Source organism: Anopheles moucheti, chromosome 2 (genome assembly GCF_943734755.1).
Source record: "Anopheles moucheti chromosome 2, idAnoMoucSN_F20_07, whole genome shotgun sequence".
Lineage (NCBI taxonomy): Eukaryota > Metazoa > Arthropoda > Insecta > Diptera > Culicidae > Anopheles > Anopheles moucheti.
This window is the reverse complement of record NC_069140.1, coordinates 86,689,976-86,716,001: the sequence shown is the minus strand read 5'-3', so window position 1 is coordinate 86,716,001 and position 26,026 is coordinate 86,689,976. Positions and strand designations below refer to the sequence as shown.

General features: G+C 46.4%; 4 protein-coding genes across 4 annotated transcripts; 1 reads left to right on the top strand and 3 right to left on the bottom strand.

The window, feature by feature from the left end:
* Positions 1-301: 301 nt before the first annotated feature.
* Positions 302-2,120, top strand: LOC128299800 (fatty acyl-CoA reductase wat-like). The gene is made up of 6 exons (XM_053035887.1): positions 302-535; positions 621-758; positions 836-1,407; positions 1,471-1,608; positions 1,677-1,793; positions 1,865-2,120. The coding sequence occupies exons 1-6, from the start codon at positions 302-304 to the stop codon at positions 2,118-2,120; spliced, it is 1,455 nt and encodes a 484-aa protein (XP_052891847.1).
* Positions 2,121-2,193: 73 nt separating this feature from the next.
* LOC128298292 (sperm-associated antigen 1) lies at positions 2,194-3,729 on the bottom strand. Its single transcript, XM_053034037.1, has 3 exons — positions 2,976-3,729; positions 2,656-2,783; positions 2,194-2,591 (listed from the first exon to the last, which is right to left on the bottom strand). The coding sequence occupies exons 1-3, from the start codon at positions 3,727-3,729 to the stop codon at positions 2,244-2,246; spliced, it is 1,230 nt and encodes a 409-aa protein (XP_052889997.1). The 3' UTR covers positions 2,194-2,243.
* Positions 3,730-4,073: 344 nt separating this feature from the next.
* Positions 4,074-9,385, bottom strand: LOC128310262 (protein timeless homolog). Its single transcript, XM_053046861.1, has 15 exons — positions 8,889-9,385; positions 8,039-8,811; positions 7,856-7,979; positions 7,586-7,749; positions 7,353-7,509; positions 7,159-7,289; positions 7,004-7,084; positions 6,816-6,929; positions 6,677-6,732; positions 6,555-6,606; positions 6,331-6,472; positions 6,027-6,256; positions 5,857-5,954; positions 5,109-5,794; positions 4,074-5,035 (listed from the first exon to the last, which is right to left on the bottom strand). Exons 1-15 carry the CDS (start codon positions 9,312-9,314, stop codon positions 4,307-4,309), a joined length of 3,963 nt encoding a protein of 1,320 aa, XP_052902821.1. The 5' UTR covers positions 9,315-9,385; the 3' UTR covers positions 4,074-4,306.
* Positions 9,386-10,530: 1,145 nt separating this feature from the next.
* LOC128299268 (fatty acyl-CoA reductase wat-like) lies at positions 10,531-18,612 on the bottom strand. Its single transcript, XM_053035172.1, has 5 exons — positions 18,243-18,612; positions 17,284-17,803; positions 16,027-16,333; positions 15,828-15,947; positions 10,531-11,430 (listed from the first exon to the last, which is right to left on the bottom strand). Exons 1-5 carry the CDS (start codon positions 18,441-18,443, stop codon positions 11,058-11,060), a joined length of 1,521 nt encoding a protein of 506 aa, XP_052891132.1. The 5' UTR covers positions 18,444-18,612; the 3' UTR covers positions 10,531-11,057.
* Positions 18,613-26,026: the final 7,414 nt, after the last annotated feature.

The following is a 26,026-nucleotide window of genomic DNA, read 5'->3' as shown; positions in this document are numbered from 1 at the left end:
GAAGCAGAAAGAAGAATCACACATCAGCAAACCGTAAAAATGGCGCAAAAAACACCTCAAACAGTACAAACAGGCCCACTTGTAAAGCACCTGGACGGATGGAGATTTTTTTTGGGGGGATGCGAGCTCAAGAACGATATAAGCACGGTTCGCCAACAGAAGAACTTTCATTAGTATTCCAATCGCATCCGAGAGAGGAACTGGTGATCCTGCCCGGATGTTTATCATGTGCTAAAAATCCACACCAGGAGGTTGTGAACATCTTCGAAACGGGGAATTACACCTGACCAAGAAGAGAACCATGGATGATATCAGTGTTGTGAGTGCGGTTTCCGGTGACGATAGACGAGCCCAGAGTGTTCGCGAGTTTTACAAAGACTCAACGATCTTACTAACCGGTGGCACAGGATTTATCGGTAAAGTGTTGCTGGAAAAGCTGTTGCGATGTTTCGAGGTGAAAACGGTGTTCCTGCTGATACGGCAAAAGCGTAACAAGACGGTGGACGAACGACTTCAGGAGGTGTTTGAAGATGTGGTCTGTTTATGTGCACAGTGCGAGAGTGGATGTGGTGGAATGTTTCCAATATTTCTAACATGATTTTCACCGTATTCGCATTCAGATATTCGACTCCATCAAATCAGCGCCGCAAGGTGGAAAGTCGCTTTTAGCGAAAGTGATCCCAATCGAGGTGAATTTCCACTCCGAAGTGGTCATATCAACAGTGGATTACCATCGATTACTAGCAGCCCAAGTGGAGGTTAGTGTTTCGACATTAGACATACTTATTGTGATGAATGATGACCATCGTTTCTTCCTATCATTACCAAACGCCAGGTTGTTTTTAACGTGATGGCGTCGATAAAGTTCAACGAAGACATCGAAACGGCAATCGATACGAATGTGCTATCCTCGCGCAAGTTGTTCCTGCTAGCACAGCAACTTCCCCACATCCGAACGATCGTGCACGTATCGACGTTCTACTCCAACTGTCACCGATCGCACATTGAGGAACGCATTTACGAGGACTTACCGTTCGGTGGGTTCGAAAACATTCTCGGGCTCTTTCGCCACCTAACGCCGGAAGAGAAGGACAGCTTGAAGCCAATCATTCTTGGTCCAATGCCGAACAGCTACACGTTCAGCAAGCGCTGTGCGGAGGTGATGGTTCAGCAACAGTTTGCACAGTTACCGATCGCCATCTTTAGACCACCGATAGTAACGTCGGCCTACCGGGAACCAATGCCTGGATGGGTGAACAATTTCAATGGACCGGCTGGCATGGTGGTACCGGTTATACGTGGCCAGGTGTACTGGTGTTACGGGGCAGATGATGCTACAGTTCACATGGTTCCAGTTGACTACTGTGTCAACGCACTGTTGACCGTTGGATGGGACAATAGCCAACGGTATGTTCCATCTAGAACTGGCGATAACTGCAGCAAGAGTTTGTACTATTTGTATTGTTGTAGGAAGCGAACGGCTCAGCCTTTAATGCGTGAAGTTGTCCCGGTGTACAACTACGCATTTCGGCAAAATGTATTCCGAAATCGTGAAGCTGGGGCATTGCTTGCCCTTGGAATCGATTCTCTGTTGGGAAAAATATTTGGGTGAGTTCAAGTGTCAATTACAATTGTTTAACCATCATGTATAATGTCCGCTTCCGTTTGCCTTCAAGCCGTTACACCATCCACATCACATCTTCAACCTTCATGAGAAAACTGTTCATCAACTGGTTGCTACTTCAGGCCTGTGTCGCTGACATTTTTAATAAACTTAATGGCAAAAAAGCTAAGTAAGATCGTCAAACAATTACCATTCTTTAGATATACTTAAATTCTGTTCTGTTGCTTTGTTCTATTGCAGAAATTATGATACAATCAAGCGAGTGGTAGCCCTAGAAGACTCTACAAGCTACTTTCGCTGCCACTCATGGACAGTGGAGAATGAAAACATTCGTACACTGTGGGATCGGTTGCCGGCTGACGATAGACAACTGCTGCCGTTCGATGTAGAAACGCTCGATTGGAAGGACTATTTTCGGTTTTTCGTAACGGGTGTAGCTGCCGCACTGAAGCGACAATCTACGGCGAGACAACGTATGCGCGCGCAAACGTCTTAAACGTGCGATATAACACCTGCAGGTTAAACTCCATTTATTGACTACTTCTATTTGCTCTTCCGTTCAACATACCGTGTGAGGTTACATGAGATTTTGTTACAATAGCCGCTGTACTGATCGAATCTACAATTCTTCGATCAGTGGTGTACTTCGACGAGGTGGCTCGGTAGATAAGGTCATGTCTTTCGTATCGCGTTTTGCCAACGTTTCTGCATGCTGGCGTACTAAGGTGATGGTATCATTCTTCAGCTGTTTAATACTCTCCGGCAGCCTGTCTTTGATAACATGCTTCGGACGTACCAACTGACGGAAGTCGATGTCCGGTTCGGCATTGCTTACCTCTTCGATGGCCATCCGGACGGCGTTTGGTGGCGGAAGGTCAGTGAGTTGACGCCGCAAGTTGGCCGTATGGCTCAGTGCAATCGCATTTGATGGTTCCAAACGCAGCACGTCACAGTAGATCTGATAGGCCTGTGACAATAAAGCAATGGATTAAGTATAGTTCGATTCAGTGATGAATGTACCAGCCAAGTACCTCTCTTTTTTTGTCGCTCAATGTAAATGCTTGCGCTTTTCTCAGCAGTGCCTTTAGATTGGTCGGTTCGATCATCAAGCAGAGATCACAATCCGCTATTGCTTCATTATAGCGTTGTAGTTTTATGTCTACAATGGAAACAATCGGGTAATTGATAATAATATGGTCAATTCCTAAAGATGAAGGCACAAACTACAGTACAAACTAACCCTACTTTAAGGATATCTTTCCACTGGGATACCTCTGTGGTAACAGTTGAGGTTAATATTAAGCATTATGAGCAGAAAAACGAATAAATTAATCAAAAATATTTTACTTACACGCTATGGCTCGATTGTTGTAGCAGGCCGCGGTAGGATACAAATCCAGGCTCCGGTCGTACTCCTCCACAGCTTCCTTAAACTCCTTGGCACGGAAATTATCGTTACCCTTTTCCCGTAACTTTCCAGCAATCACTTGCTTCTCCTGTTGCGACAGCTTTGCTTGCGGTGGAAGTTCAACAATTTTCGGCATTTCGCTATTCTTCTGGTTGTTTATCCGCACCATCTCCCGATGACGTTCCTCGTCCAGGTCCATCTTCAACGCTACTGCGTCGGCATCAAACTTGTCCCATCTGTCGTAGTCGCAATATTTGATGTATTTTGACTGAGACGGTGCCTTTGCTGTAACGCAAATCTCCTGCTCCAGATCAATCACAGGAACACTCCGGATGCGCGGTACTGTGGGATCTTCCACTTCGTCCTGCATCGAGCGTAAATCCTCTTCAATTGTTTTCATCATAGTCTGCCATTCGTTTAACCTTGTGGTGATGTTTTCCCATTGCTCCTCCGGCATGGTGTGTTGCGTGGCTAACGGTTGTTCCTTGCGCAGCAGCTTGCTGTCCGGACGGAGCGATTTCAACCGCTCTTCGGCAAATGCGGTTAGTTGTGGGAAGTGTCCTTCTTCCCCGGAACGGAGCACCTTTAAGATGTTTTCCACCTCGTGCCCATTGTTGCTTTGGCGAATGTAATCAAAATCCAAGTGGTCCAATAACAGCTCATACTTTTCCAACAATCTCTGCGGTTTATTCGACATTTTGTCCCAGCCAACGCACAACGGATACTGACCGTGCAGGAGAACACTGACTGCGTTGACAAGTTATTCAACAAACCAAGTGCAGTAGCATGCGTTGCCATGGAGATTGTTAGTTGTTATTTTTGGAGCGAACGAATGGGTTCTTCGATGTAGTTTTGTCGATATCAAGGTCAGATGTATTGTTTTCAAGTCCAAGAATTATTGTTGCTAAATATTATATAACAAAACAAAAAAAAATGTGGTGAACTTGTTTTGTTTGGTAAAGATTCTATGTTCTAACCATATTCTCAAGAGTCCTAGAAAATGTATACCTTCGTTACCTTATTTTTCCATGTTTCCGTCAAACTGCTTTTGTAGAAATTGATGAATTCTTGAGAAATCGAAAAGGTTGCTTGAGAAATTGATGAGGTATGTAGGTGAACGACCACAATTTACCACGCCTGCCTGTTGATATTCCTCACAGTTATTATAACAATTGGTTAATTTATTGAATTACATACATAAACAAAACTCAAGAATGGTTTCATTTCAATAGATAACAGGTCAACTGTATATCACTCTCCGGGCGTAACCTACATCACTCCTCATCGCTGCTGATAACGGCCCTTCTGCGCACCTTCTGTGCTACAGTTCTTTCTTCCGGCGGTAACTCCGATTGGGAGGGCATCTCGTTGGTTACTCCCAGTGAAGACTCCTTATCAGACTCATCGTCCGACATTAGCAGTCGTGAGGTTGATTGTTTTGGAGCCATCGTATCGCTGTCATCTTCAGAGATCGCGAGCATTCGTTCCTTTTCTGGTTGCACTTTCTGAACCTTTAAACGATTGACCTTTTTGCGTCTATGTACCACCGGCATATCCGCTCCAGAATCGGATGAGTCGGACCGGTTACGTTTGGAGGAAAGGGCGTGATCTGCAGCTGCCCCATTGGATTCGTTCTCTGACACAGCTAATGGTGCAGAAGCACCTCGTGTGCTTTCAGGTCGGTCAGCAGTGAGATCATTTTCAAGATCATCTTCCGACACCATTAGCGGCGACATGGATCGCCGTTTGTTTTCTGCGAGGAGTTTGTTGAATTTCCCGTTTCTGTCTGTTTTGCGACTTTGCATTAACGACATTTCCGAAACGGAAGTATCCAAATCATCGTCTGAATCTACTATGGACGAGAACAAACTTCTTTTCTGCACTGCATTATCCGATTTTTCCGGTGTAAGCGTTACGGAACCCTCACAATATACCGTCAGTATTTCAATTCGCCTTTTTATAGCTTCCGGCGTCATTGTGAAAGGTATGCGATGATACATAAACTGAAATAGGCAAAGTAAACATTAGCATAATGATAAATTAGCCTTGATCTATTCTGGAACGGTCAATATTCACCTGTTTGCCACTATCCATCACCCCAAGCGATCGCAACAAACGCTTAAATTCGGTATTTTTCAAAGCATCAGTTTGATGCGGTGCAATCGGTACAATCGGAATACCGCCCTCGGTGTCCTCCGAAGGATCAGAATCCTCGTACAGACTGAGCACATCGCCGAAACATGAGATGATCCACTGGACGGCCTCTTTCATGTCGGTACCAAGCGCTATAAGCTGCTTCTTAACGTCATGTTCGTTTAATTGTTGTGTCCCCTTTCCTCGGTTTTCTTCCTCCTCATCCGTTCCACCCTCCTCACTGCCTTCATCGCTCTGCGAACCACTGCTGTTGTTCTCTTCATAGCTGCCGCGTCGTTCTTTGTTACGCTTTGGTGGCATTATCTCGGACACATCCGCAATCAGCCTGAGACTAACCATGCGACGTGCGATAGCGGGTTTGGTAAACTTTTTATCGAACCCTTCCGCAATACTTTTGAGAGGATTTTTGTCCAAACGTAGCTCCTCATACAGCACGCCAAGTTTCGCATCTTCTTCCGCCGACCAACCGCTGCCCTTTTGCTGTCGGTTTGCGTTGCTCCGTTTTGTTGGGGCCTTAAAGATAAGCCCCAGTTCTTTTAGCTTTTTCATTACGCCCCGACGCGTACGCGTTTGATCGATAAGGTTTTCCAGCAGCCAATCGATTACATCTGAGAAAAAAGACACGATCAGTAAATGCTACGCAGAGCTCCAAGGCAATCGATTTGCATACCCTGATCTGTGTGAGGATTTTCTTGATTTTCCATAAACAACCGCCGTAGTTCTTCCTCTTGCTCTTCAGTCCATGCCTTCTTGGAAGCTTCCGATCGCCTGTAAACGGAACGCAACGTTTCGGAAGTTACAATGAGATTCCTTTTTGTTTCGTCATGAAGTTGCTGTTACCTATCTGCATCCTGGAACACCTCATCATAACCAATTTCCATGGCGGTTGCTATTCGCCCCGATTTAGCAAAGAGCAGTTCGGCAAACAGCAAACCCCCATCGTCGGCCGCACCGGTTAGGACCTTTTGCTGCAGTTGGCGCACTGTGTGGATCGCAAGCCGTCGTAGCTCACGTGCATGATCGTCATCGGGTGCATTCAACACAGCCTGGAATACACGTAGAAGAGATACCTGGCAAATGGATTTATTGTTATTATTTGTTTGTGGTGGAATTTCGTGCATTTCAAATAGGAATCGTTTCTCACCTGGAACAGCAAAGAAGGCATTTTATGCTCAACACAAACCCGGTATAGCAGTGTGACGGCCGCCTTCAGGCAGGGTGTTTTAATCTTTTCCCAATCGTGTAAGACGATTGTACACGCGTACACTACTCTATGATCTACGAGTCTGCAAAGAATAGAATAAATAATTGTTTAATTGTTTAAAGAATAGATCATATACTAGTAAGTGTATGTGCAATGATTCCCACCTTTTGGAGAAGTCTTCGAATTTGAAGTCTTTTTCCGCACTATGTACGTGTCCTGGAATATCATCAGTACATTATATTAAAGTATTTTAAAAATATGACGAAGAAATTTAAAATATGCTTACTTTCTGATGCTTCAATTTCGTCTTCTTCTTCTGAATCGATCGGTAAGTCCTCGCCACTATTATCATCCGGATCAGCTTCAGAAAGAGAAAAATATGAACATCTTTTATTCACTGAGAACTCCCAAAGTCCGCAATGAGCATTACGGTATTACCAGAGGTCAGATTTGCGGTGAATATGTCTTGCAGTGTTATCAAATCCTCATCCGGACTGGCAGTCTCCCTGCCGAAGCAATCATCCAACGTCCAAACCGATCTGTGAACGTAAAACACAACACATTATTGGAAGATCTTCGTCTATTCCAGCCGAAAGATTGCAGAAAAGCGTACCTTGCTGCGTACAACATTTTAATTGCTTGCTCGTACTGGTTATCGCGAAGTAGTGAATGGATGCGCTTCACACATTCCCCCCTGGAAGAGAAAGTATCACCAAAAACAAAGATATTCAATCATGCTAATGAAAATTTAAAAGAAACACAAAATACTTTTGTTCGTCAACTGGTACGGATGACGCCGCATCGAATGGTGTTGGAAGATCACTTTGCTTCAGCTCGCTGTTTTCCAACAGTGCTGCAACAATTGGTGCCTCTTGCAGCCATAAGGTTTCCACATTTTCCTATTTTAAAACAAACAATGCGTCAGCAGAACCATTTACAGAGGTAGAATGAAAATAACAAACCTGTTCTTCGATAGATTTTTCCTTTCTGGTTTGTTTCTTGACCGTTTTCTTGCGCTTTGGTTTGACCCGTTGCTGTACGCGCACCGTACCCTTGCAGAACCGTTGCAACATGCTAAAGAATAGATGGGCGACTTCGACAACATCCCTAACAAACGTCCTAGAAATAGAGAATGCAATACGTTCAACAATTGCACCGCTTTGAAGAGTATAATAACCGTTTCGTCGGCACTTACTTCGTGTGGATGGTTTCTTTGAAGTTTGTTAACAAATGTATAGTCATTTCGCGATATTCCATGACGTAAAAAATATTATTTTGCAGTACGGACAGCAGCTCAGTTGCGGAAGTATCCTTGGTCTTTTCCAGTGCATGCATATTGTTTAACAGCTCTCGGTACGTCTGATTATATATTTATGGAATAGAAGAGTAAAATATTGAATAAACACAAGCTGTGATAGCAACCTGCTTCATGGTAAATCTATTTTAAAAAATAGTAATGATTTACCTGCACAGTCAGATGAAGTCGTCGTGCCCAGATCGATTTGCGCGTTTTATCCGCAATAATGTTTTCGTTATACGCTTCCATTCGCGTTATGATCCAGTGGAAAGCATCAATACTTAGCGATTCGCTGAAAAAAAAGAGATTGCGATGAAATTAAGCTTGATCAATGCGTTCCTAACTCCTTACCTAACGAGCTCAATCTTAAATCCACAGTGTCGATTAAATTCGAGAAAGAACCGTATGGCCCACAGAAGATAAGAATCATCATGGAATTCCGAAATACTCGTACCATGCTGGTCTAGATGGCGCTTTGCTTGTCGCACCATATTGTTGTACACACGCAGTATCTCCATACAGTACTCGCGCAGAAACAGACGCACCGAGAAGATGCTCTTCCGTTCGATCGTTTCATTTTCCTTGGCCTGCCGGAAAGACACCTTCTGACGATGCTTTTCCGCACTGAACTCCATTCGCATTATCTTGCCCAACGACTGATGACAAACCGCGTCACTGTCTGAGATGGATTTCAGATTGTTGTACGTGTACGTACCGCGAAACCACGAATGGCGCATTGAGTTAGGTTTTCTGCGTGCGGCGGTCGCTGCCGCCGATGGTTGCCTCGCTTTTATCAACAACAATTCATCCGTCTTCTTCTCGATGTTAGTGCGCTGCAGTGTGGCATCGGCAAGGTGAACTGCCGTTTGTTCGCGGTAGGCAAGACTTAAGATCTCGAGCGTATGTATGAGGAAACGGTTTTCATGCGGCGACCCAAGAATGTACAGAATGATGTCCAGTATGCCGGCTTGATGTAGCGCCCACAGCAAACAGTCATGCTGGCTGGCATCGTTGTCAAAGCGCTTCTCTCTTTCCACATTCGTCGGCACTTGAAGCACATTTCGAATCAGTACCAGGATACGTTCGATAATGAGCCCATCTGCTTCGCTCCGTAGTGCCCAATCCTAGTAAGAAGATAACAATGCATCTAAGCATTAAAACAATACTTAAATAAATGAAGCAGTGGATATGAACAACACACCGTATGGAGAATCTTTTCTAACCGATCGCCCAACACCGACCAGAAGCTTTTCAACGAAAACGCTTCCTTGTACTCCTCACATATCTCTATGAGCCGGATGTATTTTCTCTGCTCCACTGCATCGCGCGGGTAGTTTCCGTTGTACAGCAGTAGCGTCGGAAAGGATAAATTGACGAGCAGTCGTAACAGCACATCGACCACATCCGGCTTGTCGAAATTGCTGATAACCATCGGTATAAGATCGGTCTGCACGATGCGTTTACCACCGATGTAACGACGGCATTCGTGCGAAGGTCTATCCTGCTTCAGTATCCAAATCAAGTGCTTCAAGCCCTGTACAGCTTCGGGATCCATCTTGTACACATCGCCATCCATCCAACCGAGCGTCGAACAGACGGCATCGATGTCCGCAAAGTATGCACTCATTTCACTTCCAAAAAACTGTATATTTAACTTAAAATTATGTAAACTATAACAACACCAACGCACAGCTCTGCTCTTGTTTTCCTTGAAGATTTGTTTGAAATGCGCGGGTTTTTGAATTGACGTTTGGTCCTGTCAGCGCGTTTGACAGCGAGGTGACAGTTGGGAAATGTTAAGGCACCGCTACACTAAAGAGGAGTTTTTTCAGGACCAAATCTGAATTAAATTCTCCAGGAAAAAACTTATGTGAAAAGTAGAGTATCAAGTAAATGTTCGTTGAGACAAACTGGAAAAATGTAGGAAACTTATAACCGTAAAATGGCTATTCATAATGAAGCTGTTTAAGAGCTGTTCTGAACTGCTTTAATACTCTTTAAAATCTTCAACGCTGCTTAGTGAGCAATTGGTGCGAAAATGGGCGCTGTTTGAAGGAAAAAACTACATCTTTACTCCGACTCTCTATTAGTGGTGGGTCATACGACCCGTGGGTTTTACGACCCGACCCGGAGTCAGGTGTAAGCTCATTGGAATCGATTCCGACCCGTGGGTGCAACGGGTTCACTAGGTCGGAGTTCGACCCGTGGGTGTAAGCAGCCATAAGCGACTCCGATCCGTGGGTGCAGCGAGTTCGGGTCGGAATCGAGTCCAAGTAGGTTCAGTAGGTGCAACGATTCCGGTAGGTGCAAGCAAGCATAAGCGATTCCGGAACCTACCGGAATCGTTGCGCCTACTGAACCTACTTGGACTCGATTCCGACCCAAACTCGCTGCATCCACGGGTCGGAGTCGCTTATGGCCACTTGCACCTACCGGAATCGTTGCACCTACTGAACCTACTTGGACTCGATTCCGACTCGAACTCGCTGCCCCCACGGGTCGGAATCGCTTATGGCCGCTTGCACCTACCGGAATCGTTGCACCTACTGAACCTACTTGGACTCGATTCCGACCCGAACTCGCTGCACCCACGGGTCGGAGTCGCTTATGGCCGCTTGCACCTACCGGGATCGTTGCACCTGCTGAACCTACTTGGACTCGATTCCGACCTAGGGGTCGACCCGAAAGGGTTCGGGTTGCTTATGGAGCGCTCCGACCCGGTAGGTTCGGATCGACCCGCACATCACTAGTAAGAACATCCTTCAATTTCCCCCGGATTGTGATACAGTCACTACGAAGCTGAACAAGAAGCAAAACCCGGAACCGGATACAAAAAAGCCTACAAAATGTTTTATTTTATTCATTAATTAATTTAATCGTTATCATTTGTGGAAAAAATCTGTCACTGAACTTCAGGTATCTTAGCTCTACGTAGCTAGTGGCAAAGTTGTTGTTTTTTCTTGTTATTATTACGCTATACTTTAAATGATGTTTTTTCGTGATGTTGATGTTTCCGTTTCCGTTTTCAAAGTGTAGTGTGTACGTGTACGTGTGTGGGTGTTGTTTTGTTCGTGTGATTACATGCGTTCGTAGTAAATAGTTGTAGCGGCTCGCTGGCTTTGCTGGCTGCTTGCTGGTTGATGCGTGGTTGCGCCGTGTTTGCAGGACCTATACATCCTGCCCTATATATCCCGTTCCCGTTTCAGCATTTTAAACAGTGTTTGAGTGTGGGCTGTGTGTGTGTGTGTTGTGTGTGTGTGTGGGGTTTTGTGAAAATGTGTACCGTGTGATGCTGTTGTGTTCGTGTCCCATTTTCCGTCTTAAATTCAACCTAAATAAATTGGAAGCGTACTTGGAGTTGGAAAGTTCTTCACACCTTGTTGAAGAGATTTTTGAATATCTTCAGCGCGATAATAAACACGGAGCTCCACAGCAGGTAGAACAGGCCACTGTTGAGCTTTTTCGTTTCCCGCAGCTTCGACTCCTTCAGCTTCCGCTCGCTGATGCTCGGACTGCGCGGGCTGCGCGGCTGGACGGCGTACTTGATCACGCCCGGCACAAAGTTCCGGTAGTACTCGGTCCAGTCGATCTTCCTGATGTCGAGCGGGAACAGTTCCGCCTCGAGCGGTGACATCTCGTCGCTGATCCGGCGGATGTTGGCGTTAGTCATCTTCCAGTCGTTCAGGCAGAAGAAGCGCAACACTTCGCTCAGCGTCACCATCTTGGAGAACAATCGTTGCATTCTGGAAAGGTAAGGTAAAAATCGGAAAGAAAACATTAACCATAAACTGTGCGCTCTTTTGTAGATTAATGTTAGTGGAAACTGTGAAGGATAAGTAGATGGTAAACCTCTAGCATCAATAGCCATTCATTTACCTCATCAACATGAACTAACGCGGCACGCAGATCATACGGATGGATCGTAAGAAGAGTAAATTAAATAATTGCACCTTCCAAGAGGCACTTTGACCGTACTAGTACTCTCGGTGAAGGTTTCCCCGCCAAGACGAAAACAAACGATCGTTGAAGCAAGGAAAAAGTACGTAAAGCCTGCGACATGCGTTGGCCATCGGTCGACGGCTGACATAACCGAATTCGGGTCCATTTGAATGCGATGTGCTATGTAATAGGTATGTCGCGAGATTTCGTGCTCCCAAAAATTAGCATCATCTCATGCGAGTCCAACCATTTGCAAAACCGGATTGCAGTGCACGGAGTAGGGGTGGGTATGAGTATGGGGGGGAAGGAACCGTGATGATTCGGCCAGTTGATTGAGCCCACATGTCGGGACCTTCCCTGTGTGAATTTTTGGGTCACAGGTTACATAAACACCGTCCGCGGTCAGGGGCGGAGACTCAGTTGCGGGTGCCTTATGGACATTAGAAAGAGGCCACACGGTTTCGTTTACCATCCATCCGTCTATCGGGTTTTGTATGAAATCGTAAACAATGCGTGGGAACAATTGGTTGGGGTTGAATATGCGTTGTAAACGTATAGCTCAATATTTATGTTATTGCTGCGCATTATTCAATCTGATGAAGGTAAATACCAGGATCAGAAGGGTTTAAGGAGTCTATATTAGTGTATACTACTTCCAGCAGCAAAAGAAATAACTACATCTGATGCTGGCAGAACCAATGTTTCTTCACTGAACCTCACAAACAAAGTTGACCACATGTGTTACGGAACAGCTGATTGAAGGAGACGGCGTAAACAACTTGCTATGAACATTGCCCCAATCGTTTTGGAAACCGGTAAAGAACCCTTCAAGGGACCCCGCGATAAACGCAATTGCAGAGCTGATGCAATCGCTTGCCAACCATTCTTGAGGTGGGCCAGTGCATCGGGCACGAAAGATCGGCACTAATTATGCAATCTCGATCCCACCTGCAGCTGTATGCACCTCTCGATCGCCTTCGGAAACCGCGTCCGAATTCGGAGGATACGGTCCATGTCCAACCCTCCAGTCACCTCCGAACGATCCCCACAGCCGGAGCATATGACCGAGGGCATCATCATCATGCTTTCCGGGGGAAAGGGAAGCTGCTGTCTATTGCAGAGCAGTTTTGTTGAGAAGAAAAAATCCCTCCAACGTTTCTGAACCGTAGTTCATTCACACCGCAAATCTTGGCAACCCGTTGACCATGGAACAGCCCGATCGTGTCCCGCGTGTTCTTACGCGCGCGCACTGCATTAGACGCGTTGTTGCGATTTGTCGCCATCCGATTTCGCCAGCATCATATTTGTTACGGAGACAGCATTTAAAGTTGCACGAACCCGATTGGCGCCATTAGCTGCCCGATTGCTCAACATTCTGCGCCATGCCGAAGGTCCAATGTTACACGATACTGTCTCTTTGCGAGCGATACGTCAAGGTCTATTCCATTGAAGCGACTCAAGGAAAGGAAATCGATTCCAGGAATTCACACACTATAGTCAAATTTTCGATATGTTCATTGACGTCATATGTGTGTTTGACGTGTGACTCTTTTGCGGAAATCCCAACACCGCTCGAATTTCATCCCATTGCCAAACATGATTGCTCTCAATTTTTAATGCATTTTAATTTTGCACAAACAACTTTCCTCAGCCTCAGCTCAGTTTCGAAGCTCTTATAGTAGAATGAATTCTGCATCAAGTGGAAAGAAACTCGAGCATTTGGTTACTGTTACCCGCAACGGGACGGTTCCTAAACGATCGATCGGCCGCGAGTCGTCGCCGAAGCAACCAAAACCTAACAAGAATATGTTAATTCGAAATCTATTTCATGTTGTTCTAGTGGTTCTGCTTAGTTTTGGGGGAAGGAACATTTCACAACTTGGCATCACAAGTTCTTCACGTTTGCGTGTGCAGTTTATTAAGAGAGCTAGTTTCATCCGAAAATCAGTGGAACAGTGGAGTAGAGGTGGTGTTTTCCAGTTACGGGAAAAGCTTAATAAGCAGTAATTTTCCTACTAGCACCCTGTCTGCCTTTGCCAGAGCGGGAATTAGAAAGCCGTGTGTAAAAGCTGTAATAAGCCATAACAAAACTGCGGTGAAAAGTCATTATTGCGGATTCTCGCGCGCTGGAAATTATTTTCTTCTGATTCTAAACAGTTGTCTTCTTTCGTTGCGAAGGTATGTATAACACTTGGTTTAATTGGCTACGGTGAGGATCTTCCTTTAAGCAACTAAATCCATAAAGAAATGGAGGAATGATTATAGATTGCCATTACTTATTTTGCTAGATTGCCGTTCGAAGAGAGAGAGGTTAACGGTTCGGTTAGGACTTGATCCCAGGTCTTGTCGTGTAAAATCCCGATACAGCTATCACTACACTAGCGAGCGATTCATCAGGGAGTAGAGATAGAAACGCCTTTTATAATGTTCGATTTAATGAAGGTATGAAGCAGTCATTCAATAATCTCGTAAGTGTTTTACTTGCAGAGACTCTGTTGGCCCAATGCATGTAATTGGGTCCTATTGAATATTACTTTTGTATTAATTACTGCTCATAGATCATCGTTCACCGTCATAAATATGTTATCGGATCATTAAATAATCGCTTCATTTGTACAAATCGAATACAGCTCTGTTCCCAAAAACTCAAAAGCATACCTTTCTCACCGATTACGCACTCGTACTCGTACTGGGTGTAGCTTTTCTGTGTCAACGAAATGAAAACTCATCATCAGATGGACAAAAAATTAATAAAAAGTCAAAAATAATAATAATAATAATAAAACACCAGAGGCTTTTCCGTAGCAAAAAAAACGGCACCACTACTGGAATGATTTAACGATCTTGGTTGTTGTTTTTTCTTCTCCCTCGCCTATCTTCACCTGAGCAGCGAAGATGCTCCAAAAAGCATCCAATAAAGCAAGCCGGGAAGGAAAAATTGCAACCCCTGCCACTACCGCTACGGTGGCCCCCGATGAGTCACGCGGAACGGGATCGAGTTCATCGATCGCGCACGCGCTTAATCGTACGGGTGAAAGCTTTATGAAACCTGGTTTTGGCGCGGTCTGCAATTTGCATTACCGAACGTAAGAGAGAGAAAAATAAGCAAATAAAACGCGTTCCATACATTCCCAACTACCTTCAAGACGGTTTCATGTGTGTCTATCCACCTCGGATTCGGATTGCGCCGGATCTTAACCTTCTCCATCGTTGCAGCTGTTTGGAAGGTTTTCAATTTATATGATGGACCGTGTTGATTTTTTTTCCGTACCGCAAACCACGGGTTTGGAGTGAATGTATCCGAATGACCCATCGCGCGGTTGCGTGGCGCTACAATCCGCTTTATTTTTTCCACCCTCCCCTCCACAGGTTGCAGTTCCCGCCATTGGACGTGGTCGCTATCCGTGCCGGCTAACCCAGTTTTGCCATTGATTAAACAGTGAACCTTCCGTCACAGGCACAAACACACTTTCAGAGGTGGTTCAGGAAGAACTAGCAAACCGCACAGTTAGTGCAAAGCGGCAGCGGGAACCCACCGAAGCCAAACCGGAGCAACAAACTCTCTTGCGGAATTTCGCGAAACCTTTGCAATGTGCGTGTGTGTGTGGAAGCCACCAACTCCGCCACCACCATCTGGCGTGCTATTTTTCCTTTTGCGCGAAGCCCACCATCCATCTTCCACGGGGTATAATCTATCCCCCTAGAAGAAAGCCTCAGCCGGTCAGTGAATTTCATGCGGGGTGGAAAGAAAATTACACAAAGAGTCCTACACACACGTGTGTACACCACACAAGGTACTCTAGTCCAGAGGGAACTGAGTTACCGTTACCGCACACTTGGGGTCTCGTGAAGTGGCATCAACCGTTGCACAGCTATCTAGCACAGCTGATGGGAGACTGCCCCGCCATGTGGATATGATGGGGTTCGACGAAGCGGTAAGCATCCCGGCGCCGCGACTAGGGAAAGCGAACCTGTGTGTCCGTTATGGTGCTTTTCTTTTCATGCCCCAGCGTTGCGAAAAAAGAACGAAAGAAGTGTGTATGTGTAACCCATAAATCGGTAACGGACACTGGAAAACCAAACCATGTCAGGATGGCGACCGCACTCCACACACGGTTCGACTCCACTAGTGCAGATATTTGCAATTAATAGTAGTGCGTTGATGCCTGCTAAGCTTGGACGGTGGGGAAGGCTAACTTACATTTTTTCCTTTCCACTGAAGGTCCGGATCAGATCCAGACAGAACGCCTGGAACATCATGATTCGCTTGCAGATTGCGTACCGCACCGGGTTGACCGTGATTGTGCCGGTGAAGTATTTTCTGTGGAGAAGATAAATAAACCAAACCAAACATTAACCTCCAGTCCTGTTATACACCGGCAGACAGGTAGACTACTTACGCCACTAGTTTCCGGATTGGTCCGAGACCGCTAAAGAACCCATTGATCACCTGATCCCAGGTCCAGAGGTTGCAGTCGTCGGTGTAGTTGTAGACGGGAATGCTCTTGGTGACGCTCGATTTGCTCACATCGTACGCGCACACGAGCAGCGCATTGACGCAGAAGTCGACCGGTACGATGAACGGCTTCTTTTTGGGATCGAGCAGGGCGGCACTGTACAGTCCCTGGGAGAGTGGCACCACCATACCGCTCGGTCCGTTAAAGTTATCGACCCATCCAGGTACGGGCTCCCGGTAGCTGGAGGTCACTGGAGATTGGGAGGAAAACCCGGGCAAAATCACCCAGAGTTTTATTTGTTGGTCAATATTTGGCGAGTTTGGCAAGTAGTCTTTAATGCTGTTTCATGTAGGTGACGTATTAAACGCGCTGTTTGTTAAGTTAATCTTGTGAGAATACCTATGTCTATGTCTTCTTAAGAAATTAAAAAGAACCATGTGCTCCACAGTTGCCACACGTTGGAGTCGCTTATCATGGAGAATTCCAAGCTTGATTAATTTTGTAAAGAGTTCTCACTAAATTCACGTGACTACAACCTGCATCCCAGTACCTTGAGAAGTGATCAGTACATAATTGAGAGTTATATCTGGTCAACTATGAGAAGAGATATTTATGTAAAGATTCCTATATGGAAGATCTTGGGCAACACTAAAAGATCATATCCTTTTTCGATCAAATGGGGATCGTATCTCATTTCAAACTACTAATCTTGTTCTTTCTATAGTAGTGGTTTCAGTTCTAAATTTTGAACTTTGCCTATTAAGTTGATGTCTAGCCTATTAAGTTTTGCCTTTGCCTATTTGCCTTGTTTTTAACATTGCCTGACACCCTTCTCCGGTTGCCATAAGAGGGCCCAAATAACATTCCGCTTTAGCTGTTCCAAATGCATGATCCGCCACAAGTTCTGAGGATTCATGAATCTTTCGCCGAGACGACTTCTAATTTCAATGACTCCCCTCACTAAAGATCTTCAGAAAGATAAAGATGAGAATGACGCTTCGGAAAAGGTTCATTAAGCACAACTCTAGTTAACGCTAATGGATATTGGATATATCTTCAATTAATTATCACAATTACACAAGCTCTGGCCAAATTCCATGCTAGGATGCCCTAAATACCTCGTCTAGACGCTTGGTAATGGCTTCACCCGTTTAGTGTTCAACGTCATAGAAATAACTCCAGCCCGGCATAACCACTTACCTATCGGTGGTCTAAATACGCCGATTGGCAGATGGCCGAACTTGTCGCGCACCACCACCTCGGCACACTTTTTGCTGAACGTGTACGAGTTCGGGAACGTGCCGAGGACGACCGGTGACAGGAACTGTTTGTGATCGTCCTGCAGCTTCGCGAACGTGCTCTTGATGTTGTCGTACCCGCCGAACCCGATGTCGTCGTAGATCTTCTCCTCGATCAGCGTCCGGTTGCAGTTCGAGTAGAACGTCGACACGTGGATGATGGACTTGATGCGGCGGGCACCGCTGAGCAGGTTGAGCACGCGCCGCGTACACTCGACGTTCGTTTCCAGCGCCTGATCGAGCGCTTCGTTGAAGTTGACCGAAGCGAGCAGATTGAACGCGACCTCCACCTCGTGCCGAATACGATCGCGCAGCCCGGGCTCGAGGCCGAGATCATCCCGCTCGAAGTTCACCTCGACCGCCTCGATCTTGTCAAATAGGGCCTTCGCTGCCTTGGTCTCGTTCCGCACACGGTCGAATAGCTGTTTTGGCGATCCCAGAACAAAAGGAGGGTAGGGCCGCAAGGAAGACAGAAATAGAGTCCAGAGTCAGGTACATGGTTGGATGGTTGGGAGGAAAGAATCTTAATGGGACTGATAGAGGCGGTTATTCATCAAATTAAGTAAACCAAACGGCAACGGAACAACTGTGGCCGAACGGAGCTGTCCCAGGTTTGCCTAATGTCCCCAGTGCGCAATAACGCATTTTAAGACGCTTAATTAAGCATAACGACCTTGGACGCCAGGCCTCCCGTAGTGGGCCACCGCCGGGGACAGGCCGTGTATCTTGATCACTTGTGCGCATTTCTTCCCGTTACTCATTTGCCTCATTTAACCACATCCGTCGACGCCACCAATCATACGGCGTCGTCGCCATTTCTGATCGACACACAAACACAAACATACACATATATACACTTACCATCGACTTGAGGATCTGCTCTAATCGTATCTGTGCGCTGTAGTCACGCTTTCGGCGTATCAGCACGTATATCTTGCGCGCGTCCAGACATCGGAGCAGCTTTTCCAGCAGTACCTTGCCGAGGAAACCGCTCGCACCGGTGATCAGGACGACCGAGTCCTGGTAGAACTCGATCACCTTCGAGCCGCAGGTGTCGCTCATGTTGCCGCCGTGTCCGTTGTGAAGTTGCGAACGAACCGCTGCTGCTGCTGCTGCTTCCTGCCGCTGCTGCACCCTGATAGGCCCTATGGTGGATGATGATGGTGGATGCACACGAGAGCTGCCCGACGTCGATTACGAATAGCGACTAATGTGGCGCGGCCCACTAATTGGTGCGAAACCCTCAGGGCCCAGACACACACACACACACACACACACACACACACACACACGGCGATCGCTCACCTACAGGCGCTTTTGGGCTGGCACTCACTTCTCACACCTCACTTGGAACGAAAAACCTCGGAAAAACCACACGCTGTCACCACACGGCTGGGACACAACAGACACTTTGTATTATCCAACGATCATTGATACCGTAGGAAAATGCATAAATGAGGAATGCACACGAAATTCTTCACCCTGGTGTAGAAGATTAACACATGAAGAAGCACACGGTTTCTTTTGTTTTTTTTTGGTAACTTTTGGAACACCTTCTGGACAAAATATATATATATTGCACTGCTTTACTCTGTACACTCGATCACAACTTGGAAGTTACAGTAGCGAAGTATTTCCTGCAAGAATATACCGTGGGGCGAAGAGGCGAAGATAGTTTAGTGGGAGCTCGCAAGCATTCTGACACATTTGCCCAATAATTCTAGAACTCCTAGCGCAAACTTCGTCTACCTTCACACGCCTAGTGCTGCTTATCTACTATCGTGTTGTGTGCGCGCGGGTTTGCAAAGTGGTAGTCCGCGTTGCAGTGAGAGCAGCAGAGTGAGTCCCCTTCTTTTCCGACTGAAGTACGCGCCGCCACCAGCCAATGGGCTGAAGAAGGGGACAACCCCGTCGGTGAAAGGAAGGTTTCAATCAACAATTCTTTCCACCTGGTACCACCACCACCCCCCAGGAGACAACTTCCTTTCCAACCCCCTCCCACGAGACAACGATGTGTGTGGCAAGTGCATCGACATGTAAACAAATGCTGCCCTTGCACACGGTGACGCGAGTGTCTCCAGTGTGTCCCCCCATCTCCCTTGGACCTGGACGCAGAAGTGTTCGTGGTTGCCGCCGCCGACACTACGCCGATGGACGTGCCGCGGCTCCAATTTTTGCACTTTAAAGATTTAATCAATTTACACCCCGTTTCCGGTTTTTTTTTGGTTTGTTCTGCAGGGGCCACCGGGGGTATATAGCGGGAGCGCACCATTTTTTTTTTTTTTTGCGGAATGTCAAACCGGGTAGGCCTCCTCTGTCAACTGGAAACACGTGCACGCTGGTGTGTGCGCATGTGTGTGCCCCACCATATGCGGGATCTTCTCTACCGGGGACTTCGTAGTTGAAGTCGCGTTACGGCACGGAATGGAATGGTTTTGGTAATTGGTTACTCTAAACCTCTCGCTCTCTTACTCCTTTCGGTGTGTCCCCCTGTAACGCGCCTCCAACATAGTGCCCGCCTCGCCTTCTTCCAGCCTTCCTTCCTATGCCTAAATTGCATCATGCAAACTTCAATCACACCACGCCTAGAGTGTCGACCGATTAGGGCAGATTAGGGTCGCCGAAGGGCCCGGATACCGAGGGCCGGCCACCCGATAGCAGCGTGCACTTGGTGTGGGTCTTGTATCATCGTTTATGTCATGGTTGAAAAAAAAAAGAATTTGCCATGCGGAAGATAGAACTCACTCACACATACACTCGCGCACACACACACACAGACACACTCGAAAATACACTTTCGCTGTCTCCCTCGCGGGCAAGATATGCGCTAGGGAAGATAATTCGTGTGTCCCCCGGTTTGTGTCCAATTTCCTTTCGCCCGTCAGCTCCGGACAGCACAGCGACACACCACTAAACCCGGTCTAAATTCCTCCTGGGGCTTTCGGAACACCGCGTATTGGTGGTGGCTGTTGCGTAGCCTGCTACAACCCCTGTTCCCCAATGTATCTGTCAAATGAATGCAAAAATCTATAAAGAGCTCAAGAACCGAACCGAGTAGCAAAGTCCCCACAAGTCATCGCAGTCAGTCCAACAAACGGAAGGCCATGGAGATCCGTCCCACAGGGTAAAGAGGGGGGAGGATAAGGGGGACTCGTATAACCTCACCAGCATCCCTTCTGGTCGAGATTTTCCTTGGCAAAAACTTCCCAAAAAGGACCATCGAAAGACACCAAGTGCCTTTCCGGTTCGCCCTTTCTTTTGTGCGCACACTCGCGGGCGCGGGCGCAACTCTCTGCAACAACACCACCCCCCGGGAACGTCACCCCGTCGTCAGGGTGGAAAGGGGTGGTTTTGTTTTAATATTTTCCTTTTTTTTTGTTGTATTGCCTTATGTTTTTTTTTTGTTGCGGGGAAAGAACGTCGATTGACACAATCTACTTGCGGGTGTTCCTCCGTTCTTCCGGCTGTGTCTTGTCGCACTGTTGTTCTGATTTTTATTTTGGTGCTACTACAATCAGGGAACACAGTGCCGACAGGCAATTGACGCCGGAACATTTTTTTTCTCCTGTTCGGTTTTCGGTCTAATCGCTATTTAAGGTCATTCAATACACTTTATCCCTCGGTACGGTGTGGTCCTTTCTAGCGTTCTGCCATCGCACCCATTCTGCTGGAGGGCTACGGATGTTCGGCTACCCGTTCGCTGGAATTGCATCCAATTTTCGCAGGTAACCGAACGACACTCCATCGCAGGACGCGAAATATTGCAGGCTACGGTTAGGCGAACAGGAGCCTCCATTAGCACGTTTTCAAAATGCTGCATCTTCTAACCTATCGTCCTTGCGTCAGATATGTGTCTCGGAAGGTACAGAACGCACCAAGAACTCCTCTAATGTTTGGTGATTAACACGATATATCCACAACACCGAATCCACTCATCACTCTTCACGTTGCATAGACGACAACCAGCACACACACACACCTGCCAGAACCTGCCGTGATTTAGAACACTCGGTCTCGGAAAAAGGGGTTTTCTTTTTGCCGTCTGTTCCACCTGTCAGGTAGTCCCTAGGAAGAACGGTGTTGCTAGTGGGAGTTCCCGATACCGACTGGTGCGCTCTCGACTGCTGACCAACTGACCGACCGTACCAAGCACGACACGAGCGCACACGCAACATCCAAAACATCACTGAACGCACGGGTGTCGGGGCACTGGTGGCACCCGCCGCACCGTTAGCATGGTTTTGGGCCCATGCAGGTGCGCACAAACCACCACCCCTTTTACGCTTCGGAAACATGTTCGCTAACGCTGCTCATGGGCCTCTCCGGGGACGCTCGTCTCTAACCCGCCCAACAGACGGCGTCAGGCAAATCCCATCTATAAGCCGGCTGTATCACGTAGAGCTGCATCACGCTCTATCACATGAATCACCGTTCGCACACTTCAAAATTTCCAATTAAAAAAAAAACAAATCGTAGATTATGCAGACCGTCTCACTCTGATGGTCTCTGGTTTATTTCACTCGATGTCCAAACACTCGGGCAAAGGAAAAACGAATGGAAATTCGCTGACAACCGTTCACTGGCGACACAAGGTACACAGGTTTAAGAGCTCCATTACTTCGGGGGTATCCTTATGATGGGGGTGGTTTTTTATTTTCTTTTGCGAGGGATGATGGAGGGGTTGATCTTTCTGTTTACGATTCTTCAATCTTCAGGAGAGAACTACGGTGCACGCACGCACGCACGTCCGCTCAGTTTCGCGTGTTAATTCGAAATGAATACGTTTGAATGAATCCAGGGGGAAGCCGTGAACGCTCTTCTCAGAATGCGCAGTTCCCGGGATGGTGAGAAAGTTTATCCAGCCCGGTGGTCATCCAAAGGGCGGGTGCGTAAAATTGAAACCGCACTCCGCTTTTTAATAGCGTGCAGATATGGTTGAGTTGTAGTAGTCGTTTGTACCTCAAGAACGGCCATTCTGCAATGCTTATAGGCATGGTTAACTTTATCTGGGAGATTGGGAGATATTTTTTTCTCCGGGAAACCGGAAAAGAGTTCCTTATCTTGTGCCGCTGCATTTCAAATATAAAAGGTACAAGAATGAATGAAATTTTATTGAGAATATCCATAAGATATTCTTAGGTTTTCACTTAAGATCCTCACTTAATTGATTGTACTGATCATTTAGTCTCTTGTATCATAATGTACAAACTCCTGATCTAGGTTGTGATTTAAGACTAATTTCAGTATTTGGTATTGAAAGTTAATAACCCCGACGGTAGCGGCGGGCAGCGGCGCCGGTCTTCACACGAACGGACCGGATCAAAATCCCATCCGGACCAATCCCCCGTAACAATGACTGACTCTCCCGCTGCATGGTAAAATAAATCTAGAAAGCCAGAAATAGCAAGGCATGACCTAATCGGTCATTACACCTAGAAGAAGAATTAATGACGTGTAATAACGAGTCATAAATATATGTTTAAATTCGCAAATAAAAAGAAAAATGTAGATAAAGTGATTCTTCCGCCAATGACCGTTAAGTAACTCGTAGAAGTTATTTTCTCATCGAGCGACTACCGTAGACAGTGGTAGAAAAGTCTGGAGTCTGGAAAGTCGTTAAAATCATGTGTAGAAAATTCTCACAGTTTAGGTCCGGATGGGATTTTATCCGCGGTCCTGTCGTGTGAAGACCGACGACGCTACCAATACACCGCCATACCAAATGGAGAGCTCAGAATCTGGAAAAATCTAAAAATTATCAAGAATATTTTTAGAGCATTTGCACAATATCCAAACGAAGAGTTCTGCTATCCTTGGAAGATTGTATATGGTGCGTACAATAAATCCCCCAAAACAAATGTACACGTGCAACGGATTCAAATTTACCCAGGCAGAGCATTTCGACTGCAACTCGGACCGGAATCCGCTCCCATTCGATGGCGGTGAGACGGTTTCGTACGAATGAACAAACGCACGCGAAAGGCAGGAGACGCGCAAGTGAGTAGAGAAAACTTTCACCGTGAGATTCGTCCTACTTTCGCTATGGCCGCGTAATAATGTTTTCCTCTCCCAGCGCTCGTTTGGTTTCCCCTTGACTCACTCTCCTTCGCACGCGTTCTCTCTCTCTCTCACTCTTTCCCACACACACAAACACACACACACACACACGAACGTGGGGTGGAAAACATACGGTGTTTGAGTTTTCTTCAGGTGCAGATTTTAAATCCCGCCGTCGACACGCGGTCATACTGTTTGCCATCCCACGTTTTGCGTATGTTCCGAACCGGGAAAGGTGCCACATTCCTGTCTCACTTCTATTGCAGCTGGAACTGTTTGCGTGTGTGTGTGTGTGTGTGACGATTTAAATGTCATACATTCAGGTGGCAGATTGTCAAAGACAGGGGCTGTCAACGCACTATCGGCAATTGCACTTCCGTTATCCTGTTACGCGAAGGATAACGCACGCAGGGACCTTTTTCATCGCTGTTTTAAATGGTCGGGAAGCGTGGAACAACACACAGACGGTGCGGAGGGGTTTGTTTTTCGAAACACAAACACTACCAAAATCAATTGATGATTTGGGTGTGTGTGGGGTGTGTGCATTATCCACCCAGCATTATAATGCTACCGTTAACACACAGCCTTAATGCAGCCCGAAGGTTACAAACACGAGACGCACACCGCATAGCTGGGACGTTGAACTTTAATGCTGCCTTGGTGTGTGCATAATGTGCCCCAATTATGGGTGGCGTGGGGGGTTAGCCCGTACTTTCTGATGCAGGATGTTATGCTTTTTTTTGTTATTCCACTTTTATTAGACGCCTTTTAAAGAATTAAAGGGCCCCCGCCGGTTGGTAGTTTATTCTTCCGGGTGCGCATCTCTTCTCCCGTTGCCCTTTTTGTGTGGCCCCTGGAGGAAGGGAATGGAATAATTTAATCAATTCAATCAGTGGTGAGTTTAATAAATAAGTAGCATCTTTTTAGTATAAAAGTACGCGTGTCCGCCAGCACTAGTGCACCGGAACAATGCTAGGAATGCATTCCGGGGGAATGTATTATCAGCAGAATATCGAGGAAAAAGGTACAACCGCTAACATAAAAACCTTGCCCCCAAACCGATCGTGGGAGAAAGTGAATGGAATCGAGAAGATAAACAAACGAACGAGATTCAAAACCGAACCAACAACAAAAACAACAAAAATTGAAAGGGAAAGGGCACCACCGAATGAAGGTAATAGCCGCGGTGCTGCGGCCATGAAAAAAAAGCGTGCGACGATGCGAAGCCATCAACCGCCAGCACCGGGGAATAGGGGACCCCATGGGTGGTTTCTCGAATGTGGTTCGGTAGGTCCGGTTCAGGAGAAAGCGTATACACAACAGCAGGCAGCGGTGATCCCGCGGTATTCTTCGCGGCTTTTGACAGTGTGTACTGCACCGGCCAAACAGCTTCTCGGTCCTCCGGTCTGCCGAAAGAGAACGAACGATTCCTCGCTTTTGGTCCACCATTCGGACGGCAGCAGCTCCCCGTACCAAGGGGCGCACAGCCACAACCATCATTATCGGGTGGTTCGGCATACGCCGAAATGTGATTATTATGAAATATCAACCCCCCTGTCCGTCTTCCCCCATCCCCCATTCCCACCCCATTTGCACGGAATCCCTTCCTTATATGCGCAATCACAAAAAGGGAACGATCGACAGCTTCCAGACGGCTTTTTCCTTCGCCCAAACATCCGCGGGAGAAGGCGAAAGCGCTTGGGCACATGAAGTAAAACTACGCACAATTTACAGCTACGTATCAGGTGATAAAAGATGAAAGGAAAAGGATTCGGTGGTGAACAAAACAAAATGCGCTTCAAGCGGGTAGGAACGCCACATTTCGCCGTTTTGATCTACCCCGCGCGGGCACACACACACTACAAGAAACTGGTCGGTGTTGCATGGGGATTTGTTTTTTTTTCCTGTATTTATTTTGTCGTATCCCCGTAGCCCGGGACCACGGTTTGTGGCGGGTCTGTGGCGGGGGTCACACACAAAACCCCCATGCAGCAGAGCACGTGTTACGTAATGGCGCGATCGGGAAGGAAGTTGGGAAGCGCTCCAGGGAAAAGCTTCTTTCTGGGCAATTTTTTTTCTGTTTTTTTGGGGTGAGAGTAGGGGGTGGTACGCACAAGCATTGAAGAAGGTGATTAGGATCGCTCGCTTAGAACGAGGAAGAGGATTAAGGATATCAAATGTCTCTCTCATTGGTGAAGAAGCGGCAAGCACAGTGCTGGACTTAGCAATGCGTTTAGTGTATTTCGCTACGAAATTCTGCAAAATTGCGAATTGTTTATTGGTTTGTGTGAAAAGTGAGTTTTAAAAATCACTTAGTTATTTCATGTTTTAAATTTTAAAATTTAAATATACGCTTCGGTTCTTGTGTGTTTATAAAAAATAAATTAATTGAAAAATACACTCAGAAGCTCTTAAGGAAATACTAGAAATGTTGCATTCGTAAACACATTTAGTCTTAGATACGTTGTGAATGAAAATAAGTTTCCGATACTCTTTAGAGCTTTCACGAAAGAACTTTTAAAAAATATGATAAATTTGTTTATACTTTATAAATTGGCGTAAAAGATGGTTAAAGTTAAAAAGAGCTA

Bases quoted from the DNA above. Each gene is read 5' to 3' on its own strand.
- LOC128299800 (XM_053035887.1), top strand. From the start codon at position 302: ATGGATGATATCAGTGTTGTGAGTGCGGTTTCCGGTGACGATAGACGA. The intron at 536-620 runs GTCTGTTTATGT...ATTCGCATTCAG, and splicing joins AGGAGGTGTTTGAAGATGTG to ATATTCGACTCCATCAAATC. The intron at 1,794-1,864 runs GTAAGATCGTCA...GTTCTATTGCAG, and splicing joins CTTAATGGCAAAAAAGCTAA to AAATTATGATACAATCAAGC.
- LOC128298292 (XM_053034037.1), bottom strand. From the start codon at position 3,729: ATGTCGAATAAACCGCAGAGATTGTTGGAAAAGTATGAGCTGTTATTG. The intron at 2,784-2,975 runs GTAAGTAAAATA...TTTCCATTGTAG, and splicing joins CAACAATCGAGCCATAGCGT to ACATAAAACTACAACGCTAT. The intron at 2,592-2,655 runs GTACTTGGCTGG...TTATTGTCACAG, and splicing joins TGAGCGACAAAAAAAGAGAG to GCCTATCAGATCTACTGTGA.
- LOC128310262 (XM_053046861.1), bottom strand. From the start codon at position 9,314: ATGAGTGCATACTTTGCGGACATCGATGCCGTCTGTTCGACGCTCGGT. The intron at 6,473-6,554 runs GTGGGAATCATT...TATTCTTTGCAG, and splicing joins TTCGAAGACTTCTCCAAAAG to ACTCGTAGATCATAGAGTAG. The intron at 5,955-6,026 runs GTAACAGCAACT...TTCCGTTTACAG, and splicing joins GTGTTCCAGGATGCAGATAG to GCGATCGGAAGCTTCCAAGA.
- LOC128299268 (XM_053035172.1), bottom strand. From the start codon at position 18,443: ATGAGCGACACCTGCGGCTCGAAGGTGATCGAGTTCTACCAGGACTCG. The intron at 17,804-18,242 runs GTAAGTGTATAT...TCGCCAAAACAG, and splicing joins AGCAGATCCTCAAGTCGATG to CTATTCGACCGTGTGCGGAA. The intron at 15,948-16,026 runs GTAAGTAGTCTA...TCTTCTCCACAG, and splicing joins CCAATCCGGAAACTAGTGGC to AAAATACTTCACCGGCACAA.